At 32.7% G+C, this 15,412-nt stretch overlaps 2 protein-coding genes across 2 annotated transcripts; both read right to left on the bottom strand.

Annotated features, from left to right (window-relative positions):
• Nucleotides 1-2,706: 2,706 nt before the first annotated feature.
• LOC125062816 (odorant receptor 43a-like) lies at nt 2,707-6,250 on the bottom strand. The gene is made up of 3 exons (XM_047668985.1): nt 6,182-6,250; nt 4,854-5,009; nt 2,707-3,081 (listed from the first exon to the last, which is right to left on the bottom strand). The coding sequence occupies exons 1-3, from the start codon at nt 6,248-6,250 to the stop codon at nt 3,028-3,030; spliced, it is 279 nt and encodes a 92-aa protein (XP_047524941.1). The 3' UTR covers nt 2,707-3,027.
• Nucleotides 6,251-6,738: 488 nt separating this feature from the next.
• LOC125062815 lies at nt 6,739-8,099 on the bottom strand. Its single transcript, XM_047668984.1, has 2 exons — nt 7,984-8,099; nt 6,739-7,527 (listed from the first exon to the last, which is right to left on the bottom strand). The coding sequence occupies exons 1-2, from the start codon at nt 8,008-8,010 to the stop codon at nt 7,045-7,047; spliced, it is 510 nt and encodes a 169-aa protein (XP_047524940.1). The 5' UTR covers nt 8,011-8,099; the 3' UTR covers nt 6,739-7,044.
• Nucleotides 8,100-15,412: the final 7,313 nt, after the last annotated feature.

The raw sequence follows: 15,412 nt of genomic DNA, 5'->3' as shown, positions 1-15,412 counted from the left end.
TAATTTAAATGTAATTTAAATTCACGAATATTAAATGCAAGTAATCTTTTAATGCAGTTCGCGTCTAAACTACACAGGCCTAATCGTATATATATACAGCTTTTGATTCTAATTAACTAGGCCTGGTGGAAACCAATTCGACATTTGATATCCAAGTACTTCTATACAAAAGGTAGTTAGTGATATTTAGTTTTTCATTAGACGATTGATTTTTATTAATGCTGTGTCTTTTGCCGTCGGCGGCGAGTGCCGTCGGCGGCGAGTACTGTCGCTTCAAAATCATGACTTACTCAAAATATCTTGTTTGTCTTATTACCAGGGACTTATTGGTTTTTTATTTTGTAAAGCTTGAGATTATCATGAAAAAATATCATTTTCGTGTTCTACTTTAATATATATTGTATGGTGCCGTCTAGTCAACAAAATAATAATATTTTTTAATTATTTGGATTTCACCATCACTCTTTTTTAGCACTTTGATGTACATAGCATTGTTCGATTTTTAGCAAGCATTGCAAGAAGAACCTAATACTTATTGCAACACTAAGAAGATTCTTGAATGCATGAAACATTGACAATATTTTTATAAGTCTGGAGTTAAGATTTTCAGTTTCCAGAGTATTATAACGAATTTCTATTACAGATATAAAATTTACTTGCGCGAAATTGTAGATTATATTAAAAGTATTAACATGAAGATAAAAATATTTTTTCAATTATATTTAACAAAATGTCAATCCTTACATTTAACGCCATATTAGAGGGCTCGTTGAGCATGTACGTTGCAATAGTTTAAACAGTTTTGGATTTCAGAAAAGTATACAAAACTTCGAGTTGCCAAAATAATACACTAAATTCGCCATTATATATTTTAATATATGTAAAAGTAAGAATATACACCTAGCTATTTGTCTCTAAACGTTATATGTATGACTTACGTGTATGGGTGGATGAGATAACCTAATTTACGAGCTTTTTAGCTTAGTAGCCGTAATCTGATATATTAAATCATATACATAATATGTTAAAATCAGTTACATATTCTTTTCATATTATTTTTATTGTAGGCCTATACCAAAGACAATATTATTTGCAATCATTTAATCGAGTATCTTTCTAAAAAGCTTATACAATATACACCAATGTATATCACACGTTTTAGCTAGAATGCGTTGATTTTCCATACAATATGTTAGGTTAGGTTAGATATTAATAACACTACTGCTAATAAGAGAGATTATTAGTATGGTCTTTTCAAGGACCATCTTAAGGCATTACGAATCTAAGAAACTGGAGTTAATAATAAGCCGCTTTGTTATCAAGAGCTTTTCTTAGAAAATTTAAAGCATTGGACTACATAAAATTAACTAATTTGTATGGTTATTTTTTTATATGTAAACCTTGATCGTACGATAAAAGTAATCGTGAGGAAACCACCATAGCTTAGACCCAAAAAGTGGCGGCGTGTTTAAGACACTTGTTTGTTAGGTAAAGATCACGAAAGACAATACCAAGTGGTTACAGTGCCACTTCTTTTTATGTATCTCACATTATGATTTACAATAAAATATGTTTTCGTAATGTTTATGTAAAAAAATGTATTTATATTAAACAATTATAACTAAGGCGTAGGCGTTCATTCTCTAAGAAAAAATATAAATGTTATAGAAAAGTATTAGTTATTAAGTTACCCGTAGGTGGGATACATATACCTCCTTATGTATAAAACAAACTATGTCAATTATGTGTCCGACGATGTGTTAAACAGACAAATTGGAACATAAGACTTATTTGGGTCTTATCCGGTAAGATTCTAGGTAAGTAATTAATTTTCATCATTAGATATTAAACATAATTTAGTATAGAACTTATACAAGTCCCGGTCCAATTATGGTGACTTTAACTGATTAAAAAAATATTGGTTGTTTGTAAAGTAGGTTTACGATCGAGATGTTTACGTGATAACGTCTTATTGGTGATATAAGTTTTTGGGAAGTAAGGAATTAATGAAAATAACAATTTTTTCAAATTTTAAATTACATCTATCGTTTTATTCACACTTTTGATGATAAATTTCGGGTGTAAAATGACAAGTTTACTTATTCGACTATGATATACATTTTTCTTCATACATTCACGGAATGACTGGCAGCGCTCGAGATGGGACGGGAGATCGGTCCGTCTCTGTCTCGTTATACCTGCGATCGCGCTCGTGAGGTTTTGGTGTGACACAAGTTTCTGAACATGTCACCCGACTAAAACGATTTTAAAGACGTTATCACGTCAAAAAATATAAGACTGTTAAATGCGTTAAATCAACAGACCGTTAGTAACAGAAACAATATTTAATATAATATTTTGTTATCTCCGTGTTTCGAAGTAGATATCATTCGATATTATAATTATTGTATAGGTATATTATGTATGGGCGTACGAGTATACCAATACCCGTTGTATTAGTTCCTTTAAGTTGTAACAAATTCAGTGGAAGATACTGCCTATGTATCATTTAGGCTAAGCAATAACTGTTTTAATTAGTTCCTGAGAGTTAGTTAAGCCTTTATGAAATATCCATATACATTATTTCCTACTCTCCAAGGGGCATTTGACAAATATCATTGACGTTCCTATTCTAACTTGATTCGCATTGCACTAATCAATGTCAGTTTTGAGGTTAACAAATAAAACTCTTATAATAATGGACTTAAAACTATATGCATCGTGTTCAAAGTGCATTTTTTATTTATCTATTATAGGTACATAGTAAAATTCAGATTGAGGCCTCCCGAGTAAGACAAAGACCTGTGACGGAAGGTTCGCTCTTCTTTAATTAAAATATTTTAATGAATAGTGCATGTAAGCTGTGGAGTGGAGTAATTTAATGGTGTAATAATTCCTCTCTTCCCTGCTACGAGATAAGAATTGGTACTAATATTAAATTTAGAATCGTCTAATTTATAGTCATTCAATTGTGTACAATAATTAATTAATATATTTGGACTTTGAGATATTATAAATCTGCTTTCATTAAATATCCATAGATTGTAGAATTGTGAAGTAAGAGTAGCATGTTTTCAAAATCTGAAAAATAAAATTTGAGTAAAGCAAGCGTCTGTCGTCCTGTTACCATATACGCCCGGTAATCGAATTCAGGACATTATATACGCCATTATCACTTGTTATTAGTTGTAAAACGAATCCCAACCACCTGGTTGTTCACGAAATCACATCTCAGACCCAAATATGGCCGACTTGGGGTGATGCCCAAATAAAAGTTATCATCAACACAGGTAACCTCACTCGCACGTCTGCGTCTAATTATTAGTTTTATTGGCTATTCTGTGATCAACCTTCGGTGCTTTCCTTAACAATTATAGCGCTCTTTCGCCGAAAATTCCTCGGACATTTTTAATTTCTTATTTATATCAAACTACCAAACATGTATTATTCTAGTGGACATGTATGTATATTTGGGGTCAAATCAACAATTTAATAACCTTAATAACCCTTACGTTTCTAACTCAACATCGTTACCATGGTAACAATACTTTAGCCCGTTTTTATATGTGATACGTGTTGGCTTAGTAGCTTAAGCGTGCGCCTTTACACCCTGATGTCGTGCATTCGGTACACGGCTGTTCACTAATGGATTTTACATTCACTAGCTTGGACGTCAGCCACAGAAGGCCAGCCTATTAAAAAAAAACCTAAATAATTTAGCGCCACTGTTTTTTTACGTAGTTACATGATTGCTCTTGAATCCAACATCTTTGTCGGAGGACTATTGTGTTCCACTGCATTTACTGTTAAAAACCGCTGCAGGTGATGCATAATTAATGGCAATTGCGTAACTGTTTAGATATCATTTCTTTATAATGGTTCTTCGGACTATCGCAGGCTCTTCCATTAATAATAACGATCACGATGATTTTGTATGCAAATTCTATTAATATCCGTGATGAAGGCAATCTGTATTAGGTGAAACTGAGGAGTACAATTCGTCCTTTTCTGTTATATTAATTATGGTAGCGATAAAAAGGGACGGAATATTTCGTGTACTCGTATTACGAATATTTAATTGTGTGACAATCATTTTTATTTGATCTATTTTAATCAGGCAGTTTAGAGCAGTGTTGGCCTAGTGGCTTCAGCGTGCGACTCTCATCCCTCAGGTCGTAGGTTCGATCCCCGGCTGTGCACCAATGGACTTTCTATCTATGTGCGCATTTAACATTCGCTCGAACGGTGAAGGAAAACATCGTGAGGAAACCGGCTTGCCTTAGACCCAAAAAGCAACGGCGTGCGTCAGGCACTGAACCTACTTGCCTAATAGATTACCAAATGATCATGAAACAGATACATCTGAGGCCCCGGACATAAAAAAGATTGTAGCGCCATTGATTTATATTTTATTCTTTTTTATTTTAAACAGGACTGCTAATAATCATTCCTCGTTTTTTGTTTGTTGCTTTCCGATCCTGGATGTTGTCATATGACCGTTTGCATCAATTATGACAATTGTCATTACAATTAACGATTAAATTAATTCAATGGTTATTGGCACCTACATATAAATATATCTAACTAACGGCTAGCCGACAACTTGGTGTCGTCCATAACAATATACCTACATGTGTAAAATATGCAAAACAAGATATGTTCAAACATAACATTGTATCAAAATCTCCCTTAAGCTTTAGCCATTTTATCTTCAAGTTGTTCGTTCAAGCAACACATGATATAGTCACTGTGAGCGAAGGCATCTTATATAACAATAAAGTACTCTAAATCACTATAGAGACCTAGACTTAAAGGTAAGGTTTCAAGTTAAAACAATATAATGTAAAACTTACAGAGGCCATGCTTTGAACACCGACAGGCAACACCCCCATACATGTGATATGCATTGTTGTCTGAATTCTATTGAGGAAAATTAAAAGCGTCTTCTGATTTTTCAAATCCATACATTGCCACGGCAAATTGTATACATTGTCCTTAAGCTTTTCACTCTGTAAACAAAGGAATTTTCCCAGAAATTTTCCATTGCTTGTTGACTGTAAATCAATATTTCATACTAGAATAGGTTTATGTCATTATCTTAACCATGTGTTATTATGATTTTAGTTTTAATGAACGTGGTAAAACATTTTATACATTTTCGGTGTTTTGATAAACAGGATTCAATTGAAAAATATGTATAAATATATTAGTTTTGCTTTAGGAATTAGATACTAATATTTTACATAGACGAATAACGATTTTTTTATTTTGCTTCGAGCTTTTGTAACTTTTAAATCTCTATAACTGATTTTTTTAATGGACCCGATCAGAATCCCGCGCCAAACCAAAACAACCAACAAACAACTCAAGGTTTTCAAACAAAACACATTCAATAACACGCTAATACCCGCCCGCTCATATAATAGCTTGATACCATAGAGCCGACAATTTCGAAAATAATGGATATTTCTAAAAGCTGCGATACTGCGATAATCGTTAACGGCCCAAAACGAGCCAATGATTCAGAATCCTGAAACAAAATAAAATTTATATAATACATTAAGTGTAACACACGGTTGCTATTTAGAACGTAATGTTTAATTCAAAAATTTCTCAAAACAATAAATATCAAACTCTGTCGTATCATTTCAACAACAAAAAAATTAAATAAAAAAAGAAAAACATCCCATCCCCCATTTCCATCATCATATCTGATCTAGTATTAAAAGAAAAACTCGCATAACTACCTCAATAGGATAGGCAGACGCATTTATATATTTTTTTACATTATCTACGTAGCCCGACGTTCTATGCCATGCAATAGAAAAACCTTTAAAAACCTTCGCGTTAAAAACCGTACTTTTTGTTTTGGTGCCTGTCCGTTACTGGAGGTTGACTGGCAGTCTTGTGAAGTGTGCTTTGTCCTGTGCCAGAAACAATTCTTTCGCCGTCACTCCCTGACATTACGCCATAGTTTTTTCCAGCAAACATTTTAATAGAAGGAGGTGGTAGCAGTAATGACGCAACTTACATCCGTTGAATTTGATCGTCTATATTTTAAGCCGAAGCCATCATAGATCACAATTTTTGAAATACTCTCTAATCTATGCTAAGAGAATTTAATCATCTATAACATGTTAGGTTTATTAACTGAAGACTACAACATAATTATAAATCTTACCAATTGTGAACACTCGAGAAACAAAAGACAAAATCCGGTGACATCAAAGAAGTAAACCAACCCCATCATTGGTCCGAAAAATGATGAGATATCGTCTACAAAACTAAAAATAAATACAGAATAGGTTTATAGATATTGTTATTCACTGATCGTTATTCTATAGCATGAAAAACAATTAACAATATTTTCCAATAAGTCAGTGATGGCGGGAGGGTGACGGGGCGGGGCGAGTCGGGAAAATAGTCACCTGGAAATCACGGTAATTATCAACAGACACTTCGAGCTCTAATTATATTTATTCATGCTACAATTTTACACAGAAACTATATAAGTATATTTATGTATTATTTACTTTGCCCAGACTATCAACAGTTATACAACACAAAAACAATGAATGCTAAATAGAAGTATATTAATTTATCAAATAACACACAAATCTGTATTTTTGTCGGACATAAACTACGCCAAACCTATCTTAAAGACGCCATTTATTTTTTTCCGAAATTCTTAAATAATTGTTAGTTATATTGAATATACCATGAGATAAAAAGATTTTCCTTCTCAAAAGTAAAAAAACAATTTTATATCTAACAACTCCGAGATCCCATCGGAACTAGTAAGAGGGCTCTCCATTTGTTTTATTAAAAAATGTTCTAGTCGGCTGTAGATGTTGTTAGTTAAATTGCAATATAATCATAATATCTACTTGCAATTTATGTCAAGAATCTTATTAATTCACGTTTAATAAGTTTTATTTAGTATTGGTACGTTTTGATGCATTTATACCATAAATTTGACATAAACATTCCTGGTTGCTAATAGTTTATTTAGTATATTAGTTTAATTTTAAATGAGTAACACGCTTACCAAAGGATATATCGGTGATGAAGTACATTCTCCATCAGCAGACAATGTATGTATGTGTTTTCATCGATCGAATATTTTTCAACCGTTACGCTCACTTTTCCAGTTAAGTGTAGAACGCTTATTTTTTTCGGTTTCGGAAAATCATCGAGGTTATATTGCAAAACCATTTGATGGCCGACAATTTGAAAACACATAAGGATGAGTAGTAAATCCAGAGTGCACACAATAACAGTGCAGGCGTAGGAAAAATACAAATTTAATAGTGTAACGAGTATAAAATTTTCTTCTGGCTTAAAACCGGGAAACTCGTAGTATACAGAGAAACGTAGCGTTATGTTTTGTGGGCGTGGGTTCTGGAATGCCCCACTCGTTACATTGGTCCAAAATGGGGATAAATTGAAAAGAATAACGCCTAACCATATTATTGGTATCATCCCAAGCGTATAATAATTAGAGATTTTGTTTATTCGATCCGCCACCTGAAATAAATATAATAATGGCACTCATTAAAATATTTCATTCAAAGTTTGGTACTTGTACTATGGATACAGCTCCCGTTACTAATTATAAGTTTTTTGTATTAAATTATATTCTCCAGGAAGAAACATGAAGCAGCTCAAAAAACATTTTGTAAAACAAAAAAGTTGGCGGTTAAAAAGAGTAGCGGCGGTTTCACTTTATTTTATTTTTCTCCGTTCTACGCTCTTCGTTGGAGGACTGGCAGTGAATGCAATTTTAGATGCGTTATTATCTATTTTTTCACATAAATGATATTAAAACGTGTCAGATGCGCAGAAGACTTTATGCTAGCGTAAAAATTGTCCATGCTAAATCGTGCAAAGCTAGACCCACTCGTCTAAGATTGGAAGTGTAAGATAAGATTTACAAATATGTATTTTTGCGTATAAATTCACCTAATTTCTATAAATAAATACCTTTTTATAATTCCCTCCACGTTGCATAAAGTTTCCCAAATGAAATTCCTTAATAAACCTTCTCCATATAACTCCATAAAATTTTAAGTTAGGATACAACACACGTGCCTAAAAATTACAAATTAATTCGAAGAAACACTTAATTCAACAAAAAGTTCAATTTAAACAAAATCTTGATGCAATTACACAAAGTTTTTTCCTTCCTGTACACATAAAAGCTATATTTGTTATAATAATTACTGGGTTATATAGCGCCTCTTATACCAATAGTGGTTAACCAGCAACGATCGTTCTAAGTTCAAGTCTCGGCCTAACAATAATTGTTATTAATTAAATCTTTTGTATTATATCGTGTTAAACAGTCCATAGCCTAGATCCCTAAAACTTTTTCGTTTCAAAAACAATTTGTACCCTATAATTTAACAGATATTAATTTTCATTTCTTAATGCTCAGTCTCTAAGTAAAAGAAAATATTACTTACAAAAGTTATAAAAGTTAAAAGAGTATTTATGAGAACCTCTCCGAGACTGTAAAAATCGATAGTCCCATACCGCTGTACCAAATAATAGATTTCACCCATGAATACTATGATAGCTTGTAGCGGAGCAAGCTTTATGAAGTAGTCATAGAATTTGGACATTTTCTCATCTAACATATTACCAGGCCATATTCCCAAACAATAGGAAAATAGACGCAAAGTTCTCATGTATCTGTACTTTAAAGGATTTTCATTCCTGAAAATTAAGCATCTGTCCATTAGTCATATAAACCCACCTTTCTCCTTTCATCACAGCGTATATACCATTTGTCAGAAAGAGACGAGATAATACTTTAGTAAAAAGAGTGTATTTAGGCAATGCAATGCTATTAGGCATTTTATTGAGTGAAGAGAGGGGGTCTCTAGCTTCGTTTATCTGCATTTAATTGGCTTGAATATTGCAAAGTTTTTATAATGATTAATTTCTAGACTTTTTATGTAACTCTTTCGTAAAGAAAGAAAATTGATAACACCTTATAAAAACATTAATAATTGCCCTAGCCTGCGTCGTGAGCAGCGAGTCCCTTCCATTACACTTGCAACAAATATTTAACAACACTTTAACTTTATTAATTGAATACTGTTGGACAAGAATTATAGATTTACTTTGAACTTAAAAGAAATAGAAGCGATTGAAAACAACCATAATTCATCTTACGAACCACACTAAGGGTGAGATCTATAGTGCGCACTTGGACTTTGCTCAGACTTTACTTACGAAAAACACTAAGGTTAAACTATGATTTAGTATATTTATAGATATTTTAACGGTGAGATTAAGCTAAGCTCAAGCTAAGACAGAAATTAATGTTTCATTTCATGCAATACCTTCTTTATTATCCTTTAAAAAAGTAAAGAATGGTCATAGTTAAGTCTGAGCAAAGTCTAAGTGCGCTCTATAGATCTCACCCTAAGTGTCATCCGCGAATACTTATCGCGTAAATTAACACGGACATACAGAACTACATATAAACGATACAATCAAACAGAAAGCCCCCGCTGGCCAAGATTAAAAAGCACTCAAATCGTAGGTAATGAATTAATGTATTCGCTGTGCGTTTCAAAAGCTTTATATTAATAATTTAATTTAATACAAATAAATCTTAATATACATACTCAGGATTACTTTTATCGATAGTGGTTTCCATTATGAAATCAATAATACTGTAACCTTTATGAATAATACTTACAGTTTTATAGTTATTTTGTTGACCTTTAATTTGTTAAACGTGCAATCAGATTAATCGCTCAGAAATAATTCAAAGGCTGCAAAAATAATAAAAAAATATAAAACTAATAAGTTTCTTGAATTGAAACCTTAGGTAATCAGTATTATCAAGGAACTTGTGAAACTAGATCCTCTGCTTCAAATGGAACAAAGGCAGAGTTCATGGAAATATGCTAACATTTATGATTGTATGGTTGCCGCTTTTATAATCTTTCGCCTGCTCTGGGCTAATGCGAGGGAGGCAAGGGAGGCGGGACTCTCCATAGATTTTTTTTTATGTTTATATGAAAATATTTCTTATGGAAAAAATAATTGTAGTGTAATAAGCATTTAAAAATTGATAAAGAATTTAACTTTTACGAGGTCCAGTAAGTTGTGTATGCGCTAAATATAATAGCCGAATTTACGTTACCATACCTACTTTACTAGATTATGTATAGTCATGGGGCACATTTATGTCATTTGTGATACTGTTAACGTCGTCATTGCTCATGATATCGGCCAGTTCGGGCAGAGTCCCCGCCGGCGGCGTAATTGTTCGCGGACGGCACTTGGTGTGGTGGATACGAGCAGCGTCGGCCTCGACTTGTCTCTATCGTTGTCTTAGTTCATCCGTTTCAAGGGCGCCAGGCAGATTCGCGGCTCATGTTTCAGGCCCGCCGCCCGCGAGATGACTCTGTTAACGTAAATTTTTGTACAATATTAAAGGGCTCATTTTCCCTATGGTTAAATCCAAGTAAGACATTGCATATATACTCAGCGGTCAGAGGCTTTAGAACGCGATTCGGGGTGTGACTACATCGTACAGATTGTAGGCCAATTTTAGGTGTCTAAAGTCGGTGTTATTACGATGTATCAGATGCATGCATATTGTCAAGGGACGGGACAGTTTTTTAAAGTGGACGTTTCAGAATTCTGTTATTTTGTTAATAAAACACGATTAAAAACAAATGATAGTACATATTAGTACTGATATTTTAATTAGAGGTAACGGTAGGGTAACGATAACTTCATAGATTCAAGTAGAATTTATAAAGCGCTCGCATAGCTCCGAAAATAACTGTAAATTAATCGTCTTTAGATAATTAATCGGCTTATTCTCCGACTTATTATGAAGATCTATTACTACGAAAAAGTATTTTGAACTGTTCTTATTAATTTCCGCGAAAATTTATAGCTTATAACTCTTATAAATTTCGTGGAAGCAATTAAGCATTTCAGTAGATCCAGATATTACCTCCTTCATAAACTTTATATCCTTATAATAAGAAGCTCAGAACAGTGGCAGGTGCTACTACGGTTAAAAATTAAAAAAAAACCTAAATTTTGGGGCCCTGTATAAGATGTATGTAAATCAATATAAATTTTTCGTAATTATAGTCACTGGAATGATTAGCTAAGCATTAGGTAATTTAATCTAATTAACGGTAACTCTTTGTAAACATTTGCTCGATTCTCATATTATAAATTAAATTATTTAATCGCTAGTATTCGCGTGCAGCTTCGCCCGCGGTTTTGAGTTTTTGTTATTTTTGTTTTGTTATTTGGCAAGATATTCGACCTCTTCAATGATAATCCTATATAACCTATGGATTCATTTCATCTAACACAACATACCAGAAAATTATAAATTAAAATGATTGCTCTTATATAAATAAACTTGTAATTGTAATTAATGTTTTCGTAACAGCTACTGCCATCTATTAAGTTGACAACACCAAGCGCGTTCAAAAACCTTAATAAAATACACATGTTGATTTTATTATATTAAGATTATGATATTATTGTGTTTAATATAAATTTTAGCTTCTACATACGATAATAAAAAAATCAATATTTATTTGGTTGTAAATTTTTCCCGTTGAATACCGCCATCTATGAGCAAATAAAAACTACGTTGACACAGAACGGTAACAGAACACAACTACATAAAATACACATATGGGTTTTTAATATATTAAGATATTCAGTTTTTCCCGTTGAATACCGCCATCTATGAGCAAATAAAAAACTACGTTGACACAGAACACAAATACCTACATTAAATACACATATGGGTTTTTAATATATTAAGAAATTAATATATTGAGTTTAATATAAATTTTAGCTTCTACATACGATGATAAAAAAAATCTATGTTTATTTGGTTGTATTTTTTCCCGTTGAATACCGCCATCTATGAGCAAATGACAAAACTACGTTGACACAGAACGGTAAGAGAAAACATATGCCATCGATTTCACCGTTGCATTTCAAGAATTATACCTACATTAAACTTATTTTTACCTTATCAGTGCTCTACATTTTCGAAAATATACTTTTGACATATTATTTTTGTCTTGCTCCTTTTCAGGCAATAATCATAGATAGTAATATGTTCCAGTCTAACTTGTTCATAACTTGTAGCGGCCAAAACCAATACGCAATCTCAATCCAATTTTAGCTGTCATAGACTGACAATTCAATCCATTTCTAAAGAAAAGCATGCCAATATTCAATACATGGACTGAGATACCAATCTAATTATTCAACCAATCGTTCAGAGGGCGGATAAGAGATTGAAGATTGCCCTCTGTATGAAAATGAATGTTTACTCATGCCAACAACCTATCTGTCCATTTTGACAGTTGCTCGATTGGCCAAATCAATCTCGGATTGCTATCGGTGAAACTCGTATGATTTGGGTTTGGGATTGCGACCTAACTTAATTTTCATTGGGAAAATTTATTCATCTTCGTCATCTTCCAGTTCTAGTGATAGTGATTTTGAAGTTTAAATGCAATTATCCGATTGGGATAGTAATTCTGAAGCTGGAAGAAGACAACGTACTTCTGTGCGAAGACATAAGAAAACAAGAATTAATTATATCCAGAGCCTGAATGACGCCGAATTCACATTTAGATTTAGGTTAACAAAAGAAGCTTTGGAGACACTTTTACACAAAGTGATGTCTATCATATATGACTTCTTGCAGGTTTCATCTTTTATCAACTTTTGTAATTTTTTTTTAAATATTAGCTACAACCAAAAATATTTGTTACTATAGATACTACCTACTAACACCACTTCAAAACCTCAAGACTCCAGCAGAACATCTTTATAACGAATCTCAAATACGAAGCAGAAATGTGGTGGAAAGGACATAATATGGTGTTTGGAAAAAATCGGTTCCCCAAAATCGGTTTGTCAAAAAAGGTTTTGCTTCAAGTATCTCGTGTACAAGCCGTGATAGTGGCATGTGCAGTGTTGCACAATATTGCTATTGATATGCGAGATGAACATTTTGAACTACTGCAACAAGTAGATGAACCAGCTGATGATATTGATCAAAGCGCAATTGACAACGTGGGAAATGCAAGTGTGCGAAGTAATCTTATAAGTGATTATTTTGCTTTATTACTATAATATTTTATAAATTACAACATTTTTGAGATAAATTAAATAATTTATTTAAATAAAAATACAAATTTTTAATACAATACATCCTCGCTCCAGGCACAAAATCTATTATTTTTCTAATTTATTTAACAATGTATTTTTTTCTATGGCCCATAATTCTCTTTTATGCTCTCTTTCTTCCTCTTCAAATGCCCATTGCTTTCTCTTATTTAGATGCTCTTCCTTTCAATTGACTTTCATTTCCTTCGACAGACAACAATATCATGTCTTTGACTTTTTCCTCGATAGGGGGTAAGAGGAGTAGCAGCACTAGGGCCACCTCCTGTACGATATGTTTCAGCATGTATCAAGGCAGACTTTTTTCTTGTAGCCCTCTTTAAGCTTTAGCACTGCGAAAGTTTACCCCACTTGTGCTATTAAACAGCGCCTCCAGCGTCTTCCAGCACCGCTCTTTCTCCTGCCAGGTGACTGAGTCACTCTTTTTATTTTCTAATATATTTTTATGGTCAGCAACAAGCGAAGTTAGAAGGCCAACTTCTTCCCGGCTGAAATTGACGCTTCTTTCACGTTTTTGCGTAGACATTTTTTTAAGTTAAAGAACCAACCTCGAATCACAAAAACAACATACACAAACTACTCAGAGAAAATTTATATTTGTAATAATATGTACTAAAATACTCAATAACCTAACAAACAATAATACCATATGACAATGACAGCCCGTTTCATTACAAGTAATATTAAATGACCAACAAAAAGGTTAAGGTTCTATGTTTTTCTATAGAATTTATTTGTTCGTAACAAAAAAACAAACAAAACGTTGCATAGCTATTTGCTACTTTATCCATACATTGTGAAACAGACATTAAGTCTTACTTATTTTATTTCGTTCCAAAAACAGCAAACTTTTGGTATGCTTGAACACAACATATTGCATTGAACGAAACGCGGTCGAGAGGCAAGGATCACGCAAAAGATTGCTGTCAATCTTTTGTCAAATAAACAATCGGATAGCAGAAATGTTTATTGGCATGCAGATTGGAGATCGGTCTTTAGATATGAATCAGTCTAAGATTGGTTATAATCATAGATTGATGATACATTATTAATTTTGGCCGTAGGTTGACAAATATTTTGACATAACGGAGTCATATTTAAGGATAAGTTGCAAAGTGGCACAAAATGGTCACAAGACAAAGCGTGAGCCATACTCATAGAAATTAATTTAGCGTTAGTAGGTCACGCCTGTCGCAAAGTGATTTTGTCTCAAGCCCTTTTTAATACTTGCCCTATTTGTTGATGTTTACCGTAATATCGTATTTTACCAAATATTTAACTTTTTTTATTATAAATCAAATGCTAATAAATACTTTGGATTATCAGAACTACTTGCAATAAAACCTTTAAAATATTAGTAAATGTCTTAAGTTTTAATAAAAACAATAGGGGAGTTCAACGTTTTATTTAATTTTTCAGATAGGTTAATTCTCATATTATACCCGGACGTTGTAGAGCAAAAAAAGAGAGCAGTTAATGTTTTGTAAATCAGGGAAATCTAATATAGAGGAACGGCTAAGTGAGCACACATATTTCAAGGTGAGATTTAAATTATTTACTACTTTGCGCTTTTAGAGCTATTTTCAGATATATGTACAACGAGTTAGCATCAAAAACCCTTCATACGTTTTTTTAAAATTGTAAAATCCCACACATTAAATCCACACATACTTTTCTTTATCCCACAACTTTATTAAGGCACATGTTTTCTTGCAGACAATTCAATTTAATTATTTCCCCGGTTACGTTTTGAGTATTTCAGATGATAAGTGCGAATATTGTCAAAATGACATTTCAATGTACATCATTTATATTTTTTATAATTAGGATTTGGAATTATTCAAAGATTAATTTTTGTGAGTTCACTTTATGTTGTAACGGAAAATTATAATTCTTCGAGTACAATAATTAAGTCGTTTCTAGAATGTCAAGTCAATGTCAAAGTTAAATCAAATTTTAACAGTAGGCAAAGCATTTTTTCTGTAAAAATTTGACATATTTGGACTTAGACCAGATTATGTTCTCATAAGTCAAATTTGTACTGAAAATAAGACTTGGCTTAAAGGTGTCGTTACCAAGAGGCTTAGTCAAGATGGCTTAACAGCTGTAGTGTATCTAGAAGAAAGTCGAAAACTAAATTTGTATGAAAAAATTTCGACACAAACTGTCATTTCCATACAAATTTATTTTTCGACTTTCTACATAC

This window comes from Pieris napi, chromosome Z (assembly GCF_905475465.1).
Source record: "Pieris napi chromosome Z, ilPieNapi1.2, whole genome shotgun sequence".
Taxonomy (NCBI): Eukaryota; Metazoa; Arthropoda; class Insecta; order Lepidoptera; family Pieridae; genus Pieris; species Pieris napi.
This window is presented reverse-complemented; position numbering and strand designations above follow the sequence as displayed.